General features: G+C 39.2%; 1 protein-coding gene across 1 annotated transcript; it reads right to left on the reverse strand.

Moving 5' to 3' along the window:
* Positions 1-832: 832 nt before the first annotated feature.
* Positions 833-15,193, reverse strand: LOC141791312 (matrix metalloproteinase-18). The gene is made up of 10 exons (XM_074671643.1): positions 14,977-15,193; positions 11,366-11,622; positions 8,476-8,624; positions 8,257-8,382; positions 7,361-7,522; positions 5,820-5,949; positions 5,103-5,239; positions 4,037-4,196; positions 3,474-3,574; positions 833-1,161 (listed from the first exon to the last, which is right to left on the reverse strand). Exons 1-10 carry the CDS (start codon positions 15,112-15,114, stop codon positions 1,022-1,024), a joined length of 1,500 nt encoding a protein of 499 aa, XP_074527744.1. The 5' UTR covers positions 15,115-15,193; the 3' UTR covers positions 833-1,021.
* Positions 15,194-24,429: the final 9,236 nt, after the last annotated feature.

Consider the following 24,429-nt stretch of genomic DNA (forward strand, 5'->3'; position numbering starts at 1 on the left):
GATGCAACAAGAAAGAAATACTACTGAAAAATACAAATATCAACTATTCATGCTATAAAATAATATATTTTAAAATAAAATAAAATCTATAAAATAATATTTTTTTCTTATATATATATATATATATATATATATATATATATATATATATATATATATATATATATATATATATATATATATATATACACACACACACAAACAGAATTTGTAGAAAAAAAAAAACAATTTAACCAATGTGAAATTCTGTGTAGAGGAAACAAACCAAAGTTGGCCTCACAGTGGATCAAAATCTAAGGTGAAGAGAAGCATGATCCATCCAGGTGTGCACACTTTGAGCACATTGCTAATTCTATTTTTTCAACCCTGTCTCAGATACTTTTGTTTTTTTGCTCTACACTCACATTCTGACTGCATCAATAGTTCTCATGTTGATCCACATTTTGAGCAGCTTCAGTGTCGTCCTCATCATTGACACGGCGCCTGTGTGAGAATTTGACCCTAAAACACTAAAACAGCTCAGCAAACATATTTCACATATGGAAATGGGGAGAAAAGATCAGGGTAATGACAGTTTATGATTTCACTACCCAGAGTGCATTTCATGGTAAATTTAAAAAAAACATTCATAATAGAAAACAGTGTTAATCCAATCAGTTCAACATGTTCTATAATGCCGATTGTCTTTAAACACTTGACCATTTTCTCATAGGTCATCACTTCATGTGAACATGAGAACTGATATAGCACACAGCATTTGCAAAGATAAAAAAAGTAAAAAACAAATAAAAATAAATCAAATCTTTGATTTTAGAAAAAGGAAGTGCTGTTATTTCAGCATGTCTTACACATAGCTGTAACCTTTTTAGACGTGTCGCTGTCTTATTCATCACTTCCCACTTTAACCGTGGGAACTGATCACCAGTAGATTGTGGTTGTTGTGGTCGTACAGTTTTGAAACGAAATCAGCAGCAAAAAGAAGTCATGTCATCATCAGATGACATGAAGCGTCCTCTTTCTCTCATCTCCCCTCTGCCAGTGTGTCATTGTCCTCCGTCTGTCTGCAGTCCAGCTGCTCATTCAGAGGGCCGGTGGAGACGACGCGCTTTGAGTTGGAGTCGTATTTATAGTGAATGTTTCCTTTGAAGAAGTGTACGAAACCTGTTGAGAAAGGACAGAAAATGCACATTACCCTCAGACATCAGGGGACTGGTTGTTGTTGTTGGGGGCTGTTGGATAAAGGATGTCAATCGCTAACATTTTTCCTGGAATTGCCCTGTAATTGTGCATTTTTGGCAGAAAAATTAAAGACACATTAATGGTATTTTGGTTAGTTAGTTAGTTAGTTACATGGTCACTTAGTTAGTATCCCTTTTAGTTGTGATACAATCTAAATGGATGACGATGCATTGATGGATGGATATAAATGATAAGAGACTCGCACAAAATCTTTTGGCAGCAAGCAAAAAACAAACTGTTAAAAGGGAAAAAATCTGATACCCCTTTTGATAACTGGATTAAATAATAAATGAAATATAAATTCTAAAAGTTTTCAATTGCCCTCAAAGTTCAAAGTAAGAGATTTTACGGAATCTGGTCCAAATGACAAAATGTGTTGAACCTTTGAGGCTTAGATTCATGTGACAGTCCTCGCAGGATCCTGAAAAACTGAACTTAAAAAACTGTTGTGTCAAAACCACTCAGAACTTAGGACACAGTAAAAACACTCCAGAGCTAGAGAGATGCACACCAGGCGCTAGTGACAAAGCCAAAAGCCAAAAAGCTTCAACCAGCGAAACAACATACCACTCTCCTGTCTGAAGCATGAAAACAGCAGTTGACCTGTGTTTCAGTCAGAAAAACAATCCTGTTGATTGACGTCTTTCCGTTAGATGCATCCTTCTAAAACAGCTATAAATCATCATTAAATACAGACATGATGAAATTATAATGACACATCTTTTTTAAACTAAACTGAGATGCATTTCTAAAGACTTCTGTTTTTTAACAGCTGTTGTGGACTGGAAATCCCCCGACTCGTTCAGCTGAGGGTCCCCAGTTTACAGGGTCACTCTTTCGACTGTGACACCAGAAGCTGACAGAGACACATTCACACCATCAGGCTCAAAGAAGAGGATTGTTTAGGAGTTATCAAACCAAATTAGTCACAGCTGTGGGTGATGTTGTGGATGGAGGGTGAAACAAAAACGCTGTGTCAGAGAGGTGTACGGTCAGTAACTATAACAGGACAGTAAGACTAGAAGTTAGACTGACAGATAGCGAGGGAAACAGGAGCCCTGTGTGTCAGTTCCCCCCCAGCAGTCTAAACCTGTAGCAGCATGACTAAGCGCTGGTTCAGACCTTAACCAGCTCTAACTGTAAGCTTTATCAAAAAGGAAAGTTTTACGTCTACTCGTTAAGGTTGAGACCGTGTCTGCTCCCCGGACCTCAACAGGTAAGTTATTCCAATGAAGAGGAGCCTGATAACTAAAGGCTTGACCTCCCAGACTACTTTTAGACCCTAGGTACAACACGCATGTGGTCCGATGCCATTAAGTGCTTTGTAAGTCAGAAGAAGAATTTTAAACTCTATCCTAGATTTTATAGGTACACTGGAGAGATGTGTTCTCGCCACCCAGTCCAAGTCAGTACCCGAGCGGCAGCGTTCTGAACCAGCTGAAGAGTCCTTATATACTTATTAGGACAGCCGGATAAAAGAGAGTTGTTATAGTCCAGCCTAGAAGATACAAAAGCATGGACTAGTTCCTCAGCATCGCTCTGAGACAAGATGTGTCTAATTCTCTTGATTTTACGAAGATGAAAAAATGCCGTCTTTGAGACCTGTTGGATGTGAGAGAGAAGGGACAGGTTCTGATCGCTGATTGCTAAATGCTGCAAAGTCCTGTACTCATGGTGAATTAAGATAAGACTCCTTATCTTGTCTTGATGTTGGGTTTCTGCTTATAAAATTGTATTAACATCTAGACCTGTGAATGTCTTTGTAAAGTGTCTTGAGAAAACATTTGTTGTGATTTGGGGCTGTACAAATAAAGACTGGTTGATTGATTGTGTCTGCCCTTCCAATCAGTGACATTCAGCTTAAATACCACGCCTTCGGAGGTCCCTTAATTCTCCAGTACTACTATGCAGGTAGGGATATTGAAAGGGGTAAATGTGTAAAACCAGAACTAAATTTAGATCCCAGCTCCAACAGTCGAAATGCTTGTAGTTATGGGGAAAAGCCCAAGTTCTGGGGGAGCTTTTGTTTTCCAGATGGACGTTCAGAGTAAGCTCTAAGGGAGTCGTTAATTCAGAAACCAAAACACTGTGATTCACCAAATGCTACAAAGGTCTCAACTCATGGTGTGTTAAGATGAGATCAGACTCTTCATACTGTCATGATGTTTTCTTGTTAAGTGTCTTTAAATAACATTTGTTGATTCATCAGCAGCAAAAGGAGTTCATGGAAATACCTTCATAGAAAACAGCTGCATCTACTGGAGTCGGTATCCCCGGCCACTGCTCTTTGATGGGCATTGGTGACCCCTCCATTTTCCTCTCCAGCTCATTGTACCTTGAAAGTTTACAAAAAGAAAATATGAAGGAAGCTTTGTACCAGTTTCCCCATGATTGTCTACTTGATATGAGGGCATTATTTGGGAACAAGTGTCGAGTCATCCTGATTATTCAGCTTATAAACTCACAGTGGATGAGAAATCCAGTTACAGCAAAGTCTGCTCTCCTCATAAAGGAAGTTTGTAATACAGCATTTAAACAAAACATCTTACTGATACAAAAAAGGGAAGATGTGACCGTGTACACGACTTTGTGCTGTTTATTTTCCTGTGTATTGCAAAACCAACCATGAGGACAAGGTAAACTTTTCAGGGGGTTGTTAAACAAATTGTTTATTTCACCAGCAACTAATCCAGCTTTCTTATCTACAACCAACATTCTGTAGCTTTTAGCTTCTTTGGCTTAACTTACCATAAAAGTACAAGAAGAGACAGAATAAAGTGGACTTGATCTGAAATACCTCCAGCACTCGTGGCCTGTGAAGAACACGGTGTAGCGTGCGTTTCTGAAGTGAAGAGCAGCATCTACAGACTTCACTGTGGAGGGGAAGCCAAAGTCTGAGATGTTGCGTGGAAAACCCTCCTCAAGTTTCAGCTGCCTCAAAGCCCAATACTGATGACCTGAAACAAAGAACAACACAAATCAGAATGCCCAGGGACGTGTCTGTAACGTGTAACATCAGCGAATCCTGGTTATGTCCTACCACAGCTCATCTACCAACTCCAACCTCACCAAGCAGAGCTAACGAAACCTCACTCTTCATTTTATTGATAGACTCTCAAGTTGAACAGACCACTGCAGAATAACTGCTGACTGTGAGTTGGAATCAACATTATAACCAGCTTAATCCATGTTTAATCCTGTGCTCTGTCACTCTCCTCTTTAGCTTTCTTCTGCTCTGGCGTCCTTTTTCTTTTGGACAGTTCATCTCCAGTGCCCACAGTCACAACAAAATTAATCCAGGTTTATTATCTTCTAAAATAATCCAGATAATCTGAGAAATAATATTTAGAAATAACCAGTTTTTGTGCTGATAACCTCATTTTGAATCCCAGATTATGAACTAGAAAGTATACAAAAATGAGACAATTTCAAGATCACAAACAAAGTCCTCACAGGGCCTTTAATGTATTTTTGATAAGGCTGATTTTGACAAAATGTCCTGTTTTATTCTGTCATGTATTTGAATGCTTTGTGGTCATTTTGTGTACTGTGTTTGTGAGCTGCTCTTTATCTAAAACTTGCTGCTGTCTATCTGGGGAGGGACACTTTTTTTCTCTTGTTTAAATAAAGGTTGAAAAAAAAAAAAAGTACCATGGGTAAAAAAATAGATGCAAATTGAGAATAAAGCAGGGTATGTTTTTAGATTGGATCTTATGAGAACCAGAAAAAGAAAAAGAAAGACACTATGGTGACAAGATATCTCAAACTAAACCAAAGTATAATATTACTAATTTCACAGAGTCTGAGTTTGATTTCTTTTTTTTTTCTTCTAAACCCATCTGTAGTATAAATCAAAGTTTTACCTTTGAAAAACAAAATGTTATTCCTGCCCACGTTCTCATAGACAGCGTCCAGGTAAGGTGGTACGCTGTCCGGCCACAGGCTGCTGATCAGAGTGATTCCTGTCTCATCAAACTTTGGGTGTTTTCGCCACATAAATCTAAAATAAAGAAAGTTACAACAATCAGAAGTTAAAGTGGCTGATTTTAAGTCAGACAATGATTTTGCTTTTAAACAGGGTTTAGAACATGCTTTTTTTAAGTGTAAGCACACCAAAAACGAAAAGAAAAGAAATCGAAGCAGCCACTTAAAAAGGCAAGAGAGAGGAATGCAGCAGAAGTTTTATGTTTATTTCCCCACAGTGCTTCTTTTTATGTTTAATACAAAACTATACACCACAGAGTTCACTGAACTATTGGACCCTAGGCTTGAGGAGACATTTAATTGCATGAGAAACTCATTAGTATGACTAATGTCAGTGGATGCCTGAAAGCTCAGCCTCTCAATTAAGAAACTGGACCAAGTATCGTTAGAGGTTAAGCTATGCAATTTCACATAATTTATCAAATATTTGAGTTTGATAACTTTAAATAAAAATTTTTAGACCTTCAAAGTGTTATTCCACTTTGACTTTATGTATTTATTTCTCTTGCTAATTCTAACCTCAACTGGGAATCCCCCACACCCACTGAATCCACCCTCATGATGAAGACATACAGGTGCAGGAACACGTCACTCACCTGTCTTTAAAGAACAGGACCTCTTGTTGTAGTTCTGAGGCAGCATCAAAGGACAAATCAGGATCACACTTATTTGGTGTTCTTGGAGGGGGATTTTTTGAGAACAGTGAAGCAAAATTGGGACTAACACCTGCAGGAAACAGAAGGGAAGAAGTATGAGAACAGACAACAAAAAGCATGACACACTGTTTTCAATTCAAAGTGAAAAGCCATTTCTTTCACAAAGACCTATTCTTTTGTGAGAATATCTGATTAATGATTAAATTTCTGCTAATCATTACATTTATTGGTGATTTTTACAGCCCTGGCTGTATGTGTGATGCTGAGTGTGTGTCTACGCGTGTCTATGAGTTTGTGTGTGCAAGCAAGGTGTGTGAGTGTTTTTTCCCCTCTCCTCAGGCTGTCAGGTGGTGCTTGGTGATTGGGGTTTGTCAGCATCCACCAATCAGGAGCGAAGATTGGAGAGTGGGGAAGGTGTCAAAAAGGCCGCCTGAAGTATCAGTCTGGAGTGGCTGACCAGCTGTGGCCTGTTGCCCCAAAACCTTCATCTGTACTCGGCTCTTTGTCAGGAATGGTTTTGGCTTTGTTAGTGTTTAATTTTGTAAAAGATAATTTGCTGATAAAAATTTATTTGTAAAAGATAATTTGATTTGATTAAAAGATCCTGCGTTGTACCCTCCCTCCTATTGTTTTATCCCGGGGTGGCCAACCTGCGGCTTGCGAGCCACATGTGGCTCTTTGCCGGTGCGTGGCTTTTCGATCCATTCATAAAAATATATATACAAAGCTGTGAGTAGCAGTGTGCTAATCAATCTAAAATATTGATATACTGATGCCAACGCTGGGATCAGTATTGATCAATGTTTGAGTCTACAGATTGATACTTAAGTTTCAGTTTCTCTTCTCTAGTACAAAATTTAAACACACTAACAAACAGTAAATCTCGTTTTGGAAATTGGGAATGTTTTGATTTTCATTTTATGTCATTTAGTTAATGCATGACAGGAGGTGAGTTTGTTAGACCACGGGTGTGATGTGGCTCTCTGTAGCCACGGTCATTTGGTCAGTTGGCCACCCCTGATTTAATCCTTTAAACATTTCTAATTTACCTTCAACATCTGGTTTTATGTTACTTCCTTTAGTCCTTTAAGAGCTATGGTTGCAACAGTGAAGTCTTTGAAATAAAGGATAACATTTTCTGAATGTACCTTTGTCTGTTTACTTGTTAGTGAAATGTTTTTCTAAAATGTTCAGGTTCCTTTGTTGCTCACATCACTTCAGAGGAAACAGGATCAGTGGTACGTGTTTGTTTCAGAAAATTAGTGGTTATGAAAACATTGTCCTATGTAAGGTTCAAACACTGCAACAAACTGACATGTTAATATCTGTCTTTAAATCATATAGTGTTGTGGATAAATTTAAACCTGCAGTCTAAGCTTCCAGCCAAGCCAGGAAAAAATAAGAATTGAGATGTTTTTGGAGTTATGTGAATTGTGATCTGCTTCCTCTCTGTGAGCTGATGCTACACATTTTAAACCCACCGTACATGCGTTGGACATCTTTGACGTCACGGAAGGAGAGCTGGAGCTCATGAGTCGGGGCGAAGTTGTAGGACGGGTACATGATCGCTCCGGGGTCAGAGGAGTGAGGAAGGCCGAGTGCGTGACCAAATTCATGAACAGCAACGACTAACAGGTTAAAACCTGGAGCAGGAAAGATGCATGATACAGGGATACCAGGTAGTACACTACACATCACATGAAGTTGAAGGGTCTGTGAAGTTTACTGCATGCTGAGGAGCACAGTCTTTTGTTAGCTGACTTAGACTCATGTAAACCACTCTAAAGGGATGTTTCTGGTTTCTCTTTGGACAGACACAGGCCTGCTCTTTTGTCCTACGTAAAGTCAGACTTACATTTTTTTGGACATCAGTAAGTGAAAAACCACAAATTTGTTTCCTGAATGATTTATCTAAAGGATGAAATGATGATTGTGACAGAAATTTCCAAAGTTTCCCTATCCACCTTCGCACATAAAACTCATTTAGTATTCATGTAAAAACATAACTGAGATGAATCACAGGCTGTGATGCTAACAAGAAAGCTGTACGACACGGTGGTTTAGAAAATTCCCAAAAGGAAAAAAAAAGGAAGTCGGTGCATGATCATGGATTTGACTGTTGAGCTCTTAGGATGAAAGATCTCTGGATGCTAAAACTGACCACTGATTTAAAACCAGCTTTGTCTCTTTTTCTGGATCGTAACTGTAACACATTTGTCTTCTATTACATACTTTTAATCATTTTACACTTAAAAAAAACGCATTTTTTTAGACGTTATTTCAAAGGAAATCTGCTCCCTTTCCTAAAAGACTTCACCTGTAAGCCAATAAAAGTCTAGAAACAGGGTTTTAGTTTAGGGTATTAGTTTTTTTTTACCTGTAGTATTAAAGCTCCAGTCTTCATCAGCGTCAAAGTGAACGTCCCCTCCGATACCAGAGCCAGGCAGAAAAGCATGAGCCAGGATTCCTCCTTTACCATCAAAAGGTGCTCCGTCTTTGTGATCTGCAGTTAAACATTATCTGCAGTAAATCTTTCAATTCAAACATCAGTGAGGATGACTTTGTTACTGTTAAATATTACTTCACTGAGAGACACCTCCATTGTGGAAAGAGATGACGATGTCGGCCTCCTTCCTGCTCCTCTTACGAAGTTTCATGGAAGCAACATTGGACCAGATCTTCCAGGCAGCTCTGAACACTTTGTGGACCTTTGAGCGAGGGATGGGGGAGTTATTGCCCGTGATCCTACAGGACAAAGGAAAACTCTAATATAAAATAACACAGCCTAACATACATGATGAAAGTTTCAACAGTGTAAATCTCAAGCCACTAAACACGTGTGCCGTGTCAGTGCCCCTGACATCCATTTCCTCTGTGAAGTAGATTTAAATGTGTAATAGCCACAATATGCCTTTTCTTGAACGATTATTACTCTTTCAGTCGTAAATATTCAAATTTGCTGCCTCTGTTGTTCAATAATGAAAAACAATTTGTGTTTGAATCATCCTCTGTGAGTGGAATTGCCCACTTATTTTTTGTTTCCTTTTCAATGGTGGTTGCTTAATTCTGGCTTTTCTAAGAGCCAGTGCCCCACAGCTGGTGACTGACTCTTCTGCCTGTATTAAATTAAGCTGGTGACAAAACACAGCCCCAGCTTACCCAAGACATCTTTTCCAACATTTTACAAAGTAAACAGGCACCGAATCAATCTGCCACCAATAGTTTCACTGAACTTCTGGGTGTGAGGGGGGGCACAGTAAGAGGAGTAACTAACCACAGTTGTTTCGGTGTTAAATGTTTACGTCTAGAGCAAGTGGCAACCTCCAGTCACGAAATGAGGCTAATGTGGTCATGACAAAAAAAAAAAAAATCAGTTCCTTGTTCAGTGTCTACTTGTGACTGGCTCCAGGAGAAAACCATACGCACCAGCTGAAGTCAGTCACTACAGCAAAATAAACATCCTTACAGCCCAAGTCAAAAAATAAATAAAAAACAGAAGTCTGAAAATGTAATTTCTCAGGCCTGAACCACACGTATACGGATATTTTTTTGATCGGATATCTTTGTCCTCGTTTGAAAAAAAATCTCCGTCCACACCACAGAAATATCTCTGTTCATACGAAGAGTTTAGAAGATATTAGGATCATGAGTTTGACCAATCAGAGGCACAGCTCAGCTGACAGACTGGTAGGCTCCTGTAGCTTATGCTGTGGCCCCACCAAACACGAACTCGCGAATTTATTTGCGCAAATGGCCTGTCACGCGCCGTGTGAACGCCCAAGTCTCGACGCTGGACTATTTTGACAAGCAGAGGGGCGAACACACGTTAGCGCATTCCTGCGCATGCAGAGTAGTAGCCCATTCATTTTAAAGGGATAGTTCGGATTTTTTTACATGAACCTGTATGGCATCCTCATCTGTAGTTATGTGCATCAGCGCTGTCTTACCCCTGTCAGCGTCATGTGACCCAAGATCTGGTGCGGTTTTGGTCCAGACGAAAGTAGTCTGGCAACATGGCTGGGGTCACGAAAATAAAGCGTTTTTCCTTTCAAAACAAATTGTGTTCAAAAGAGTGATTGATTTGCATCACAAAACTGCAAACCGGAAAAAAGTCAGACTCCGTTATCACTTGGCACTACTTTCTGGTGCGTATCACTGCGCCGCACGCGTTGGCACCGTCATAACAACTTAAAAAAGTTAATGAATCCGCTTGAGGCTGGCTGCAGAAAGACCAGAGAGAGAGAGAGAGACGATCACAGTCATGTCACTCCTGGATCTAACTCCATCTGACGAATTTCAGCATCAGTATATTCGGGTTCATAAATAAATCCCCTTGGCTCTGTGCTAAATGTAATGTCATCTTCATCAGGGTCGTAGTCAGACATGTTATCGTTAACTTTTTTAAGTTGTAATGACAGTGACAACGTGTGCCGGTCAGCTGGATGCACCGCGCGGCGCAGTGATACGCACCAGAAAGTAGTGCCAAGCGATAACGGAGTCTGACTTTTTTCCGGTTTGCAGTTTTGTGATGCAAATTTATCACTCTTTTGAACACAAATTGTTTTGAGAGGAAAAACGCTTTATTTTCGTGACCCCAGCCATGTTGCCGGACTACTTTCGTCTGGACCAAAACCGAACCAGATCTCGGGTCACAGGACGCTGACAGGGGTAAATCAGCGCTGATGTACATAACTATAGATGAGGATGCCATACAGGTTCATGTCAAAAAACCCGAACTATCCCTTTAAGACCGCGACTAATATCCTAATCTTGCTGTGAGTTTCCTTTCAAACAGCTTCAGAGCACCTGCCAGTCATGTGACCTGTGTCTGATTGGACAATAAGACAATCCTAATATCTGCTAAACCACAGAGTTTGAAAAAAATTCACCCACCATAAAGTGTGTGCTGATAGTGAAATCAGCATTTAAGCCATCTTTTGAGCCAGGCTGTAAATATGCTTTTTAATGCTGTAAAAGTCTGTTTTAATGGTTTGGTGTGTACATGACCTCTGGTCTTTCTGCAGCCAGCCTCAAGCGGATTCTCGATGAACAGCAACTCTTAACACTTCTGCATAGGCTTCATTTTTACTAACCGGATGTTACCCCTAAAAAGTAGCATTTTGAAATAACCCATGTCACAGCCCACCTGCACAGCCCCTTGAAAGTAGCTTGGCACTACTTCATCACTTATTATGAGCTTTGCTTTGCCTTAAGTCTTTACAAAAATACCTAATGCTTTGACTTAAATGTTTTTCTGTAACAGAGACTTCCAGACAGAAGAGTGTGGCATTTTTTTGACTGGTAAGGTTGGTATCAGACGGTGGTAATGAGGCTTGACATGAACATGTAAGCATTTTTATTGTGTTCATGTTGACATTTTCTTCAGTGCTTCACACAGCTCTAACTCAAGGCTAGGATTTAACAAACACATTTGCTTTTCCATCAGCACAGTTTTCCCTGCCTACTTTCAGATCATCATCTCAAACCTGTAGCTGAGCGTGTTCCTCTTCCAGCGAATTGTCTCCTCAAATCGTTCCACGTCTGACAAACCACAGCGCGGCCTCTTCATCACCGCCAAGGTCTCGTTGGTCAGATCTCCACTTGGGGGTAAACCAAAGAAGCGCTGCATCTGCCGAACCTTATCACACAGGTCAGTCGACCAATCAGCATCCAGATGATTGTCTGCTGTCCTTTTCTGTCTCTGAGATCTGGGCGTGTAGCCGTAGAAGTGTTGAAGGTATTCCTGGGAATGATAACATATGGACACATCAGACACATGTGGCTGGTTCAAGTCCTCATGATGACTGGGTGAAACTGCATAACTTTAGTTATTTCCCAGTAGATTGATTTTCAAGTATTTACAAGCATTTAAAGACAATTATTTTTTCTGGTTGCCATCTCCATCCTGATCTTACAGATGGTCTGGTACAAATCCACTTCCCTCCTCAGGGTCAAAAAGACGGTGACACCCTCACACCTATAGGTGCTGTACTAATAAACTTACCTTTTCGTGCCTTACAGTCTTTACAGTAAACATTCCACAGATTTTTCAAACCTTTAATAACAGTTTGTCTCTGAAACATCACTGCACTCATGTAATTGTAGGTGTCAACATCACCCACAAAAGCACTAAAGATGGTGCAGCCCCTGACTTTTAGGACAACTGCAGCTCTGTGACAATTCACACAACATGATTCTGCCAAGTGGAAAATGTTTATAGATCAACATCTAAGCATTAGAAAAAAAAAAAAATCTCAAATAACAAGGGTCATGTAGGTGACGGTCATACAGCAAAAAAATAAAATAAAATAAAATAAAATAAAATAAAAAAAAGGAGGAAAAATGTCTTTGATTTATTCTAGAAAACAAGCTATTACCAAATGAAAGTCTGACCTTTAGAGTTTGATTCATTTGTTTTTTAACATTACAGATGGACTTTTTGTAACCATTAGCATGGTTTCTGTACAGAAAAAGTGAAAAATATGATAGAGCAGCAAAAACCACCACCTGTTAGGTCATATCATAACTTGGTGAAATATGTAAAAAAAAAACAAAAAAACAAACAAAAAAAAACGGTTGTGTTTGATAATTTATTTTCACTGAAATAGAAGAAGGCTTTTATATGACATTTGTATTTTTTTTTTTTTTTTTTAGTTCATTAAAGCTATATACAACTTGCAAGCTCAGTTTTTACCTTGCTTTTAGTTTGACTATGATAATTAACAGTTTGGTAGAGCATTTTTAGAGTTTCTTTATGTCATTGACAATATGTTATATTGAGTAAAACCCGATTGGGTCATCTCTACAGCTTAAAATAATTTTTTGTTTTTTTTTTTGTATTTTCTTGTATTTATTTATTTATTTATTTATTTATTTATTTGTGTTTGTGTGTGTTTGTTTATTTTCTGACCTTAGTGCCCCAACAATTTAGCATAAATGTAAATAAATAAATAAATAAATAGATATTAATCTTTTTTTTGTTTTTGGATGGAATGTTAAATAGTTAAAAATTAAATATACTTGGGTTGAACTGTTAGCAAGCTAGCTTCGCTTGCTGTAGCATACATGGCAGCCATAACTGGGACCAAAATAATACATGTAAATACTGAGAACTCAAGATAATCAAATGTTTTGGCCAGTGTTACATTTCACTGTGTGAAACTGAAGCTTTTTCAATGTGGGGAAACAGCAGGGAAAACGTGAAAATAGAGCACGGGCAGCACATTGACGAGAGCTGAGGTCAATCGGTTGCAATTAGCATCAACTTGTTTACCCCAAAGACTGTAAAAAAAATTGGACATTATCTTGCTCAGCTTGAAGTGAGGTAGCCACAAAAACTGCTCCCCCTAGTGGCTGGCTGCAGTACCGGTAAAAAAAAAAAAAAAGAAAGAAAGAAAAAATCCAGCTCTCCACTCATTCCAAATAGGCTGTGGTCAAACTTAAAAAAAAATGAATACACCTGGTAGAAATGTTTCTCACGTCCGATTGCTGCCTTGTATCCAAGTCCTCTCTCTTTCTGAAACGCTCAGTTTTCAGTAGTTATAAAAGGTTAAAAACAAGGTTTACGTCACATTGAATGATGATTGACAGCTGCCGTTCATATGTATTTTTTTCAGGGACTGTAGAATATGTCAGGAGGTAGAGCCAAGAAGTGATTACACTCTCAAAAGAAAAACATTACATCTTCATTTGTTATAGAAACCCCGGAATCTGTCTGTAAACTGATCAAAACGGTCCATTTAAAAAAATTACACGAGATCTTCTTGTGACTTGCTGGAGTAATGACTTCATCATTTAAGGAGCTCCTAACTGGTTCAGGAAATGTTGGAGGGGTGGCCCTCAAACACCAAGGCCTCCAGAAGGCCAGCCAATCAGAGGGAAGGGGGTTTGTGGAGCGAGGAGTCTTAAAGAGACAGCAGCTACAATTAACTACTTCACTTAACCAGTGGCTCACACATTTTACATTTCTTCATGAGGTAAAATGTTTTACTCATGGTAAACTTTGAGAGCTACTTGTTTGTGAGTTCTTGTCTACTGGAAACTGGTGAAAAGAGTGATTCAGAATGAAGAAAGCACAGCTGCAGTGAGAGATCAGAAATTACATTTAGGATCTTTAACACGGTGTGTCTTCAGTACTTAAATCTCAGGTCCAAATTAGCAGCTTATTTTTTCTAGCAGAATTTACCAAAAGTATTTTGAGAACTTAGGGGCAATCAAAGCTGAAACATGTGAAAACCAGAGCTGAGTTTTGATTTTGCAGCCTATAAAATATCTGTAATGGTAAACATAAAAGTAAAATGAACATCGAGCTAACATTCCTGAATATGTGTCACTTGGCATGTGCGGCGTCTGACAGTGACTGTGTGTGGTTCTTCACATGTTTAGACTGCTGTTATCCCTGGCTTCATTATATGTTTCCAGGAGATAACACGCTGCCTCTGCAGACAGCGTGTCTCGCTTTCTTACAGCCTCTCCAGAAGTTTCATCAGACTGAAACTGAAGCCAGGTGGCAGATGATGAGAGGGAGAGAGCTCATAAATAATCACTATCACTGCATCAGCTCCAGTGCAGGTAGAAAATGAAGAAATTAATTACTTTGTCAGTGCTTTTGTTAAATGAGGATTTATCATAAGATGAGATCAAAGCTGTGTTTTTGAAGACAACAAAATGATTAAGCCGTGGATCTGTGGAGGAGGAGGAGGAGGAAGGTAAAAATATAAGCTACAGAAACATAACTGGAGATGTTGAATTATTATATAATAAACTATAAAAAAACAGTATTTTAGAATCAAATCCTTTCTCAAATAAATAAATCTTCATATTGCCAGCACTTGTGTCACCATACATTTTTAGACTAAAGCATCTCTGGAGCCTTTTTCTTAAAACGGGACACAGATCCTATCAATGGGTCAACACAAAGCCTTTAAAGAAGCTTTTAAGGGAATCTAGCTATTACTTAAACCAACAGAAGCATGAACAAAGCTACACTCAAAGGTTAGGCTGTAAAACTGTCCAGATGCAGTCCCATAAATAAAACTTCAGCACAACAAAACAGGAACATATAAATGACGTTTTCAATATTTCTTCATTCAAATACCTCTGCAAACTTCTGCTCAGCTTCAGGTGGTTCAGCATGGCGTTGTGCCGGCAGGTCTGAGCTCCGCAGAGGAAAGGCTGCGACAGGCGTCTGGCTGAGCATCATAAGAGTCAGAAGACTGAGCCAGAGCATCTTCATGTTTGACTGGCAGGAGTCCCAGCGAGGCAGAGTGTCTGTGAGCGGTGCTGCTCCACAGGGCTGTATGCAGAGCTGCAGCAGGGACCACCTGTTAATTATGAGGAGCGCTCCTGTCCCAACAAGATCAGCAAGGTGGCTCCATAAAGAACAGGGTCTTCACAAAGACCCTTTGACTGAGACAGTCTCAAACGGATGAAAATCCTTCTACAAGTTTTAAGCTGTGCTTTAAAGTTTAGGAGAAATGCGTGCTGATGAGTTTTTCTTGTTTAACTTAAGAGCAGAGAGATGGATGTCACACACTGTGAGCGTATGATAATAAATAAGAAAAAAGAAAACAAGGAAACTTCAGAGATGAATCTGAACTGGATAAACATGATCCTGTAATCCCGCTCTTCAAAGATATCACACTGAAGGTTGAGCTGTCTGAATATCAACATGGCTGTTCTTCAAGAATAATCACAAGGCCGTAAGCTGAGTGCCATAGATAAAAATGTTGATATTCAAAAAAGCATCTTGACCCTAAGTGTGACATTGTTTGTTAAACCAGTAGCTCTTCAAAAAATGAGTCAGAAACAGTGCGTAGTGAGCAAGGTTATAATAGTTAACTAAAACAAAACTAAAAACGAAAACTAAAATTTAAAATACATTGCAGTTAACTCAAACTAATAAAAACTAGAAAAGAAAACAAAAACGATAAGTAAACTAAAACTGTATCTTGTGTTCACAAAACTAACTGAAACTAACTAAAATGATAGACAAAATTCCCTTAGTTATACTTTTGGCAATATTAATAGCATTTAGGATTTAAATTAATCCGACACATTTTCCCAACCAATTTTAGACAGTTTACGGCAGTTGTCAGTGCCGCACAGCACCATCATAGCAGGGCATAGGGATGTGCTTGTTTACTGCACTGACTGGCTGTGCTCTGTGCTGCGACAAAACGTAGTGGAGCAATGAATCAGAGCATCTGTAATAGTTTAACTGTTACAGAGTCCAAGTTTTTATTTATTGAAGCTCATATTATATTGTTTTTTTAATAATTTATGTTTTTATTATTTCTATGTAATTTATGTCAACATTATTTTATATAATTTATGTATATATTTTTATATTAAGTTTATATTATTTTCATGTGTTTAAGGCAGCAGCCAACAGTTCAGTATCAGCATTGACTGAGCAGCGAGCACTATGTTGGACTTGAAAACAAACAGTATGACGAAATATTTACACTGACCTTTTTGAATCCTGCACCTGGTTAATAAGGTATGACAAACTAAAACTAAACTAAAACTAAACTAAAACTAAACTGAAACTTAACTAAAACTAAACTAAAACTAAGCCTTGTTGCAAAAATCAAAACTAAATAAAAACTAGAATGCCTGCTCTAAAACTAATTAAAACTAAACTGTAATGGAAAATAAAATGTCAAAACTAACTAAAACTAAACTATAATGACAAATCCAAAACTATTATAACCTTGGTAGTGAGCAGGTAGTCAAAGCAGACCCTTACAGGATGAGCAGGACTCTCATGAGAAGCTGAGGGTCTTCTTCTGTTTTGTGTAACCACCTCTTCACTTTACATTATCCAGTTTATTTACCCATCACACACAGAAAATTTCTGTTTTGATCCAAAAAATATTTATTTATGCGCCTGAAAAAAAGAGTCCCTCAGATTTTCTTATTCTTATCTTAACATTTTAATTCATTCACAGGGGAGTATTAACTCAAGTCTTTTTCCATTAGCACATTGAATTGACAAAGTGACCACAGTCCCCACTTCAGGTATCCACCTTCTTTTAAGACTATCTTAACCGGTACCCTGCCATGTCTCATAATGAGTTCTCTTTTGTTTTCCTGGTGTCCGTTTTTATTTTTGCGGTTTGGTGGACATCTCTTTCACCAAGCCGATGGTACGTCTTTTGGTCTCCCAACTGTTTCCTTCCTTGTTTTTCTCTCCAGGTAACTGGAATAACCAAAATTTCAAAGTATCCATGCATTAATCCAAATCAAAACATTCAGTTTAATAAGGAGAGCTGCACAGGGGCGCAACAGTTAGCGCTGCAGCTTCATAGCAAGGAGGTCATCGGTTCAATTCCCAGCTTGGCTGGTGGGCCTTTCTGTGTGAAGTTTGCATGTTCTCCCTATGCATGCATGGGTTCTGAGCTCCGCAGAGGAAAGGCTGTGACATGCACTCTAAATTGCCCATAGTGGGTGTGTAAGTGAATGGTTGTCTGTCTCTATGTCAGCCCTGTGATTCACTGGCAACCAGTCCAGGGTGTACCCCGCCTCTCGCCCAATGACAGCTGGGATAGGGTCCAGCCACTCGCGACCTTGAACAGGATAAGGGGTTAAGAAAATGAATGAATGAAGATTAATAAGGAAAATAAACCAACGAAATAGCCTTGATGTTGTCAACTGATTCAGAACTCAGACAGTACCAGACATTTTTGTCACAGTGTCAACAAGCAGAGCTGAAATGTGAAATGTTTAGTCTGATTTGATGTGAGATGCAGGATCAGATCGTCTCTGCAACTATGGTATGAGTTAAAACCCCAGGTCACAATGGGGTAGTTATATAGACATATAATCATTGGCCGTAGTCTCCATAACGTCACCCGTCTGTTTCTGAAACTGACTTTTGAAGCAAATTGGCTGTCGCAGCCATATTGGAAGTGATGCGGGCTACATGATTCAACTCTTACAGCTATAGTGCACCTGTCAGTCACAGGACCTGATCTGTGCCTCTGATTGGGTGAACTCGAGACCTAGATATCCTCCAAACTGTTGAGTTAAAAAAAAAATCACCCCCCATACAGTGTGTGCTGATAGTGAAATTGGCGATTCAGACAGGAGGCGTTTTTTTATACCAGCCTGTAAATGTGTTTATTTCTGCTGTGAAAATGGCTTTTTTTTTTTGGCTTGGTGTGTATGTGACTTCTACTCCAGAAACAGCTGGTTTTAGCCCCTCCACATTGTCTCATATTTTAGACCGGAGGTTGCTGCTTGGTTATTTACCAATAAGTATCAAACACAGCTGGGTATGAACACAGCTCACCCTTGGGGTTCAACAAAGTATTTCTGATTCTGGAAAAAATTCTAGCAAAGATAGTAAAATCGGCTTCCCCGCTTTTCAAAGAGCTGATATTTTCTTTCATTTCGTGAAATCTTTCAAAGAACATTTTCTCCTTCATAAGGCTCTGTTGTTGTCGTTGTGAACAATGTGGATATCAGAAATTCTGCCCGTTTTTTGATTTCGGCTCGTCAGGGACAGATATTGCTGAGTGCAACGGCGTTTAACTATTTGTAGTCAAGGGCACAGCAACATTAAAGGCAGGTTCTGCAGAAATTTCGTTACTTGTTCATAAACACAACATTCAAGCTGGGCTCTTCCTATCCTTGGCTCCACTACCTCCAACTGTGACTACATGAACACATTCACCAGCCACACAACCACGTGTAGCATCACGTTTCCATGTGGGAGAGACTTGAGAGCTGTGCTCCTGACATGGCATGTTAGCACAAACTAATCACAGGTATTTGACACATACCTGGTCAGCACAAAGCCAACTCGTGTCACCTTTTGTCCTGTGCTGCTCTCCAAAGCTGCGTTTCCACCAAGCAGACCGGTTTGGTTCGTCTCGGTACAGCGTGCTTTTTGCGGCGTTTCCACTGACTCATCCCGGGACAGATTCCTAAAAACCAAGACGAGCCGGCCTATTTTTTTGGGACCCTTTCGTATGGGTGCCAGACTGAAACGATCCGCTCTCGGAAGGTGGAGCAACACACTGCAGATGTTGATTGGTCAAAAGAATCGTCACTTACCCCGACAGCAGCTGCATTTCTCCTGGCGGCACACAGTCTTCTCTGAAACAAAGCTTGATTGCACTTTGTATCAAAGAGCTACATGCCAATCACAGAGAGGACGAAATGCTGCATGTCTTCCATCTATGCTCTTTGTTTACTGTGTCGTGTTTTTCTTCTTTGTTGGATTTAGTAGTGGGGTAAACTGTGTTGCACTGCTACGGCGTCACGCTATTGTTTAACAGCTGCAGCTTTCGGCACCCTGCTTACACGCCACCTACTACAAGAGGGCAGAGTTTGCTGTGGAAACTCAAACGGGATCAGGCTTTACTGTACCAAACTGTACTGAACTGACCGGACTGCTTGGTGGAAACGCGGCTCAAGTGCCCGAAAGCAAGTGAAAATCGACCCAAGCTTCACCCTTGTTTAGTGAAATTTTTATTGTTTGGTGTTTCGTTTCACTTTGGTTGTGTTTTTCATGCTTTGTGTTACGTCCACTGTTATAGTAACTCTAACTAGCTTCTATTTGCCATCATGAACTCGTGCACTGGGTGCTCTGAAATTGGCTGATGTAACCACGCTTAGTCTCTGCAGAAGTTCTGACAACCAAAACAACAACAACATACAGGCTGAGGGAGGGTTGAGGCAGGCACTGACACTGACACACATGTATGGAGGCCTTTAGGAAATAACTGAGCAGGATCATTCCTTTAAGTTGATTTTTTTGTTTTTCCTTTTTTTTTTTAAGGAAAATTCCAGACTCTACCTTCAACAAACTTGAAGCTGAGGCCATCTTTGTCTTTGAAAATCTAAGAGCTAAAAAATGTTAAGCTGCACTGATTTTACAGAGAAAACAGGCGCCACACAAAAACAGGCATTAGTGGACTCACTTTACTTAACTAAGAAAATTTGTTTCTGAACTTGTGTTGACGTTTTAATTCTGAACCAGTGGTGTTGTACTCAGGGAAAGCATCCTGTACAATCCCAAAATTATGTTAGTGTTGCATGACTCTAAACATGGAACAGACAACTAACACTTAACATTCACAATAATAAGAAAAATAAGCTTTCAGCGTATCAATTTAATACATCAGAAAGCACTAATACCATTGGTTTTGATACTTTTACAGAGCTGTTAATAAATATAACAGTCCCCTTAAACCTCTTGTGTATAATCCTTGTGTAGCATTATAAGAAAGCTTAATTTTGTTGTATGGTGGCATTGTACTAAATAAAATGTATACACAGGTATGACTTTAACCTTTAATGGAATTAAATTGGAATATTTATATTATCTTTTTGGAATTTCGCTTGTTTTTAAGTTGAGTTATCTAAAGTTATTATCTAAAATGTTAGAATCAAGCCAAAACATTCAAGCTACAATTTCTTCTTTGACCAAAAACTGAGAGATTGGCAGAAATTATTTAAAAAACAAGTTCATAATCCTAAAGACTGATACAAAAACCATTGTTTAATGATCGTAAATTGCTCAATCTCCAGCAAAGCGCATTGACTTTATTGTTTTTGCCAAAAGGACAGAGGCCTGAAGCAGACTCCACTCTCTTTGTTACAAGTTTAAAAAAAAGCTGTTTTTCTAATTATAGCTGACAAATGTACAAACTGTGAATCTACACATGTACATTTCTGTGAATCAACACTACGGCTGTTTTATGACAAAAGTGTTTCAAAACAAACTCCTGGTGTTTTATGACGAGTGAATAATGAAAGGTTAAAAAGTGAGAACGGTATGTGTGTTTCAGCCCACGGAGGCTCTGTAATAACAGTCTTCATCTTTATGATCTTCAGCGCCTGCGAAGTGACAAAAGTATGAATGATTTATTCATCTGCATCCTTTCTTTCATTCTTGATAATTATCCTGCGTAACAAGAAAAACAGCTAATAAAACGATCATTATGTGGAGAAAATTAATCTGTTACAGTCATGGAGTGATGTGGTTTGACATGTAAGAACATTTAACCAATGATTGATGGCACAGAAAACTAGGAGAGCAGCCTGCAGTGATAACATTTATTTGAAGAGATAATCTGGCAAAAGCTAACCAAAAAGCTGGCTCACGATCCTCTGACTGTTGTATTATGATGAAAGAACTTTTAAAGGAACGTGCTGTGAAAAACACATTATTTCATGTTTATTTCTGACAACAAACTTCAAAATAAACAATTCTTTTTACTTTAAAGCATGTTCTGTCAGATATTAAAAGTATCTTAGGACTTTTTTTTTTTACACCTTGAAAGGCCAAGCCAAACTGTAAGGGTAGGAAGCAAAGAGCATTTCTTGTTTCTCGTTTCTCCTGTGGGAGAGACCCGAAAGCCGTGCACCTGAATTAGCATGTTAGCACAACAGAAACTCCTTATTGATCCTTTTGTTTTTTTTTTTGTTTTTTTTTTTTAATGTGTGACACCATTGACCTGTGTTAAAGGTGACGTTCAGGGTCAGGGGGTAAAGGTCAGAAAAAAAGGGGTTTGTATGGTGTGTTTTTGTTGTGAAGGACCCAATGCTTCAGAGGGAAAATAATCTTAAAAAAAAAAAACACAGCACTGGGAAAAACAAAGTTGCCAAACAGAGTCCTGGTCAATTCATGGGTGCAACACTTACTCTCTGCCCAGAAACATCCTTAAACAACCAAAACATCAACCTGCAAGGTGAGGAGAGGGTTGAGGCAGACACTGACACTGACACATACAGTGGGGCAAAAGAGTATTCAGTCAGCCACTGGTTTTGCAAGTGCTCCTGCTTAGAAAGATAAGAGAGGTCAGCAATTTTCATCAGATATACACTTCAACTATGGGAGACAAAATGAGAAAAAAAATCAAGGAAATCACATTGTAGGGTTTTTAAAGAAGCATTTGTAAATTATGGTGGAAAGTCAATAACAAAAGTTCAACTCAATACTTTGTAGCATAACCTTTGTTGACAATGACAGAGGTCAAATGTTTCCTGTAAGTCTTCACCGGGTTTGCACGAACTGTAGCTGGTATTTTGAGCCATTCCACCGTACAGATCTCCTATAGAGCAGTGTTGTTTTGGGGCTGCCGCTTGGCAACACAGACTTTCAACTCTGTCCACAAATTTTGTATAGGGTTAAGGTCTGGAGACTGGCTAGGCCACTCTAAGACCTCGATACAAAGTGATGATTGAGCAGGATTATTCCTATAAAAGTTGACATTTTATTTTTAGCATATATCCTTTAAAAGTAATTCCAGCAGCACAGAAATGGTTTGTACAAGGAGAATGTAACACTGAATAAGCTGAGTATCAGGCAGCGCTACAGTAAAAACAGACATAACTCTTTAGAGGAAGTGACCACATTGGTTCAAAGTTATTCCCCACAACCTCAGACTGTGAACAGCTTGTTGCAGCATCCACAAAAGTTGACTGGAAATATCCATGAACTCATTAAAGGAGACAGAGTCTTAACGGGTATAACTTCAAGAAGATGAAGGTTGAGCTTGAGCTGGGGGCCGCACAGTTAGATATGATATTTCTTTCCAGATATCACTGTTAAAATACACTGAGCTACTATTTTTCTCTGACCATAAATGTTCAGGTATAATAAAATATATTAAAAAAAAAAAAAAAAAAAAAAAAAAACACTAGTCAAAAAACCTTCCAACAGTATCAGCTGTGACGTCAGCAGCAGCTGCTTCCCGTATGTGCTCTCTGTCAGCTCATCAGTCCATTCAGTCGTGAGGGCTTTCCCAGCATGACTCATTCCTACACTAAAGAGGCGTCTCCCAGATTTAATCTTTTTTACAGCAGTGACATGCTCCTGAACCTGGACCTGGATCAAAAACCTGAACATAGTCTAGCCACAGATTGTATTAAATAAAAGGACTGAGTCAAAGGGAGTAGGAACACCGGGAAAAACCTGCTGATGAAACTCATTACTCCTTCATTACACAGAGTGACACCTCTGACTCACTATCCACGCTCAGCCCCTGAAGGTGAACGCTGGATTCTTTATTTCTTTGAAAACCTCTGCCTTTGCATGTATTTAGACGTGTTGTTTTGCAACACCAGAGTTGAAATTGTGAGTAACAGTCCTCTTCTCAGCTGTTTGGGTGCAAATTTTCCTCACTAATAAAACCGCAAGTCCACTTCAAGACAAGGTGAGCAAACTCAGATGCTCATCTACTCATATGAAAACTTGTAAGAGAAGAAAACGTGCAACAAATTCACCTAAAACACAATGAAAATTTCAAAAAGAGTGATCTTTCATTTTAAAGCTCTCACGGTGAAGCTATTCTGACAAGACGTGACAGGCTTTGTTTGTGTCTGATTACGTGCTTTTGTTAGTTCTAGGTTGAATTATTTCAGTTGCCTACCATCCGGCAGCCCCAACAAATCTCTAAAGACTCTTCAACTGGTCCAGAAAGCTAAAGCACATGTCATGACAAGAGCTGGGATTAAAGTCTCAAAAAGTTTTTTTTGACCAGAAGGTCCAAGAACTTGTAGTTCCTTGCAAAATAGGAACTATATGGCTCCGGTAGCCCCTTGTTTATCTGCATGTCCACCAAGGGCCAAAGACCCAGGAAGATAATTGAAATCAGGCAAGAGGCGTATGGAGAAAAAAGATAAAGGTAACCACACTACACTACAATATGTGACCAGTAGAGGGCACTAAGACAACAATGTAGGCATTCAGCAAAAATGGCACCACAGAAGAGAAGGGCAGTTATATTAGCCTGTTAGCCTTGAGGATATTATTTCTGCACATTTCCGTAAATCTTATAGATACAGACCAAATGGAGCAGCACCACTGGAAACCATCGGGACTGTGTTGTTATCACTACCCGATACATAGCTCTAGTGAAACTTAATGGAGACATAACAATGGGCGGAACTTTCTGGAGAAAACTTTGCGAGTTGGTGACTAACTTCAAACATCTGTACAACAACTTCCTGCAACGCTGCCTCTGCTTTTTTTTTCTTTTATTAAAAAGATACATTGGTAAAACCTCCTCATACCTCCTCCAGAGTCGGCATGTTTGTTTTGGAGTTTGTTTTTCTCATAAACTTTTGACTCGGGGCTGCTCCCCCTGGTGGATGCCAGCATGGAAAAACGCAGTGCACTTTGATTTCTTGGCTGGCGCATTCAAAACAATAACGAAGTTGAATGTGGAACACGGGGCACTTCTCAGATAATTCAAGAAAAGCAGAAGAAAAACTGTGAATGGTTGTGAAATGCAATGAAAGTTTCCAGTAAGTGCAAAGCCACAGAGTTTGATTTGGGATAACACAACGCTGAAAGATTTTTTGCACTGTTCCAATAAATACAGAGTGTACACAGTGAACTTCATGTCAGTGTACGCAGCACTTGTCTTTATTCAAGAAAAACACCACAGATTCTGGCCACAGGTGTCACTGAAATCAATGCTGAATGGATGGTCCTCACAGCGTCTTTAACCTGAGAGTTATATAAAAATTCAGACCCTGTGCAGTATGAAGTTGGCTATCAGAGAATAGGCTATTCGGACCAAAATCATAT

Source organism: Halichoeres trimaculatus, unplaced genomic scaffold, assembly GCF_033239565.1.
Source record: "Halichoeres trimaculatus isolate MK-OKI-2021-1 unplaced genomic scaffold, fHalTri1.1 fHalTri1_scaffold_6, whole genome shotgun sequence".
Taxonomy (NCBI): Eukaryota; Metazoa; Chordata; class Actinopteri; order Labriformes; family Labridae; genus Halichoeres; species Halichoeres trimaculatus.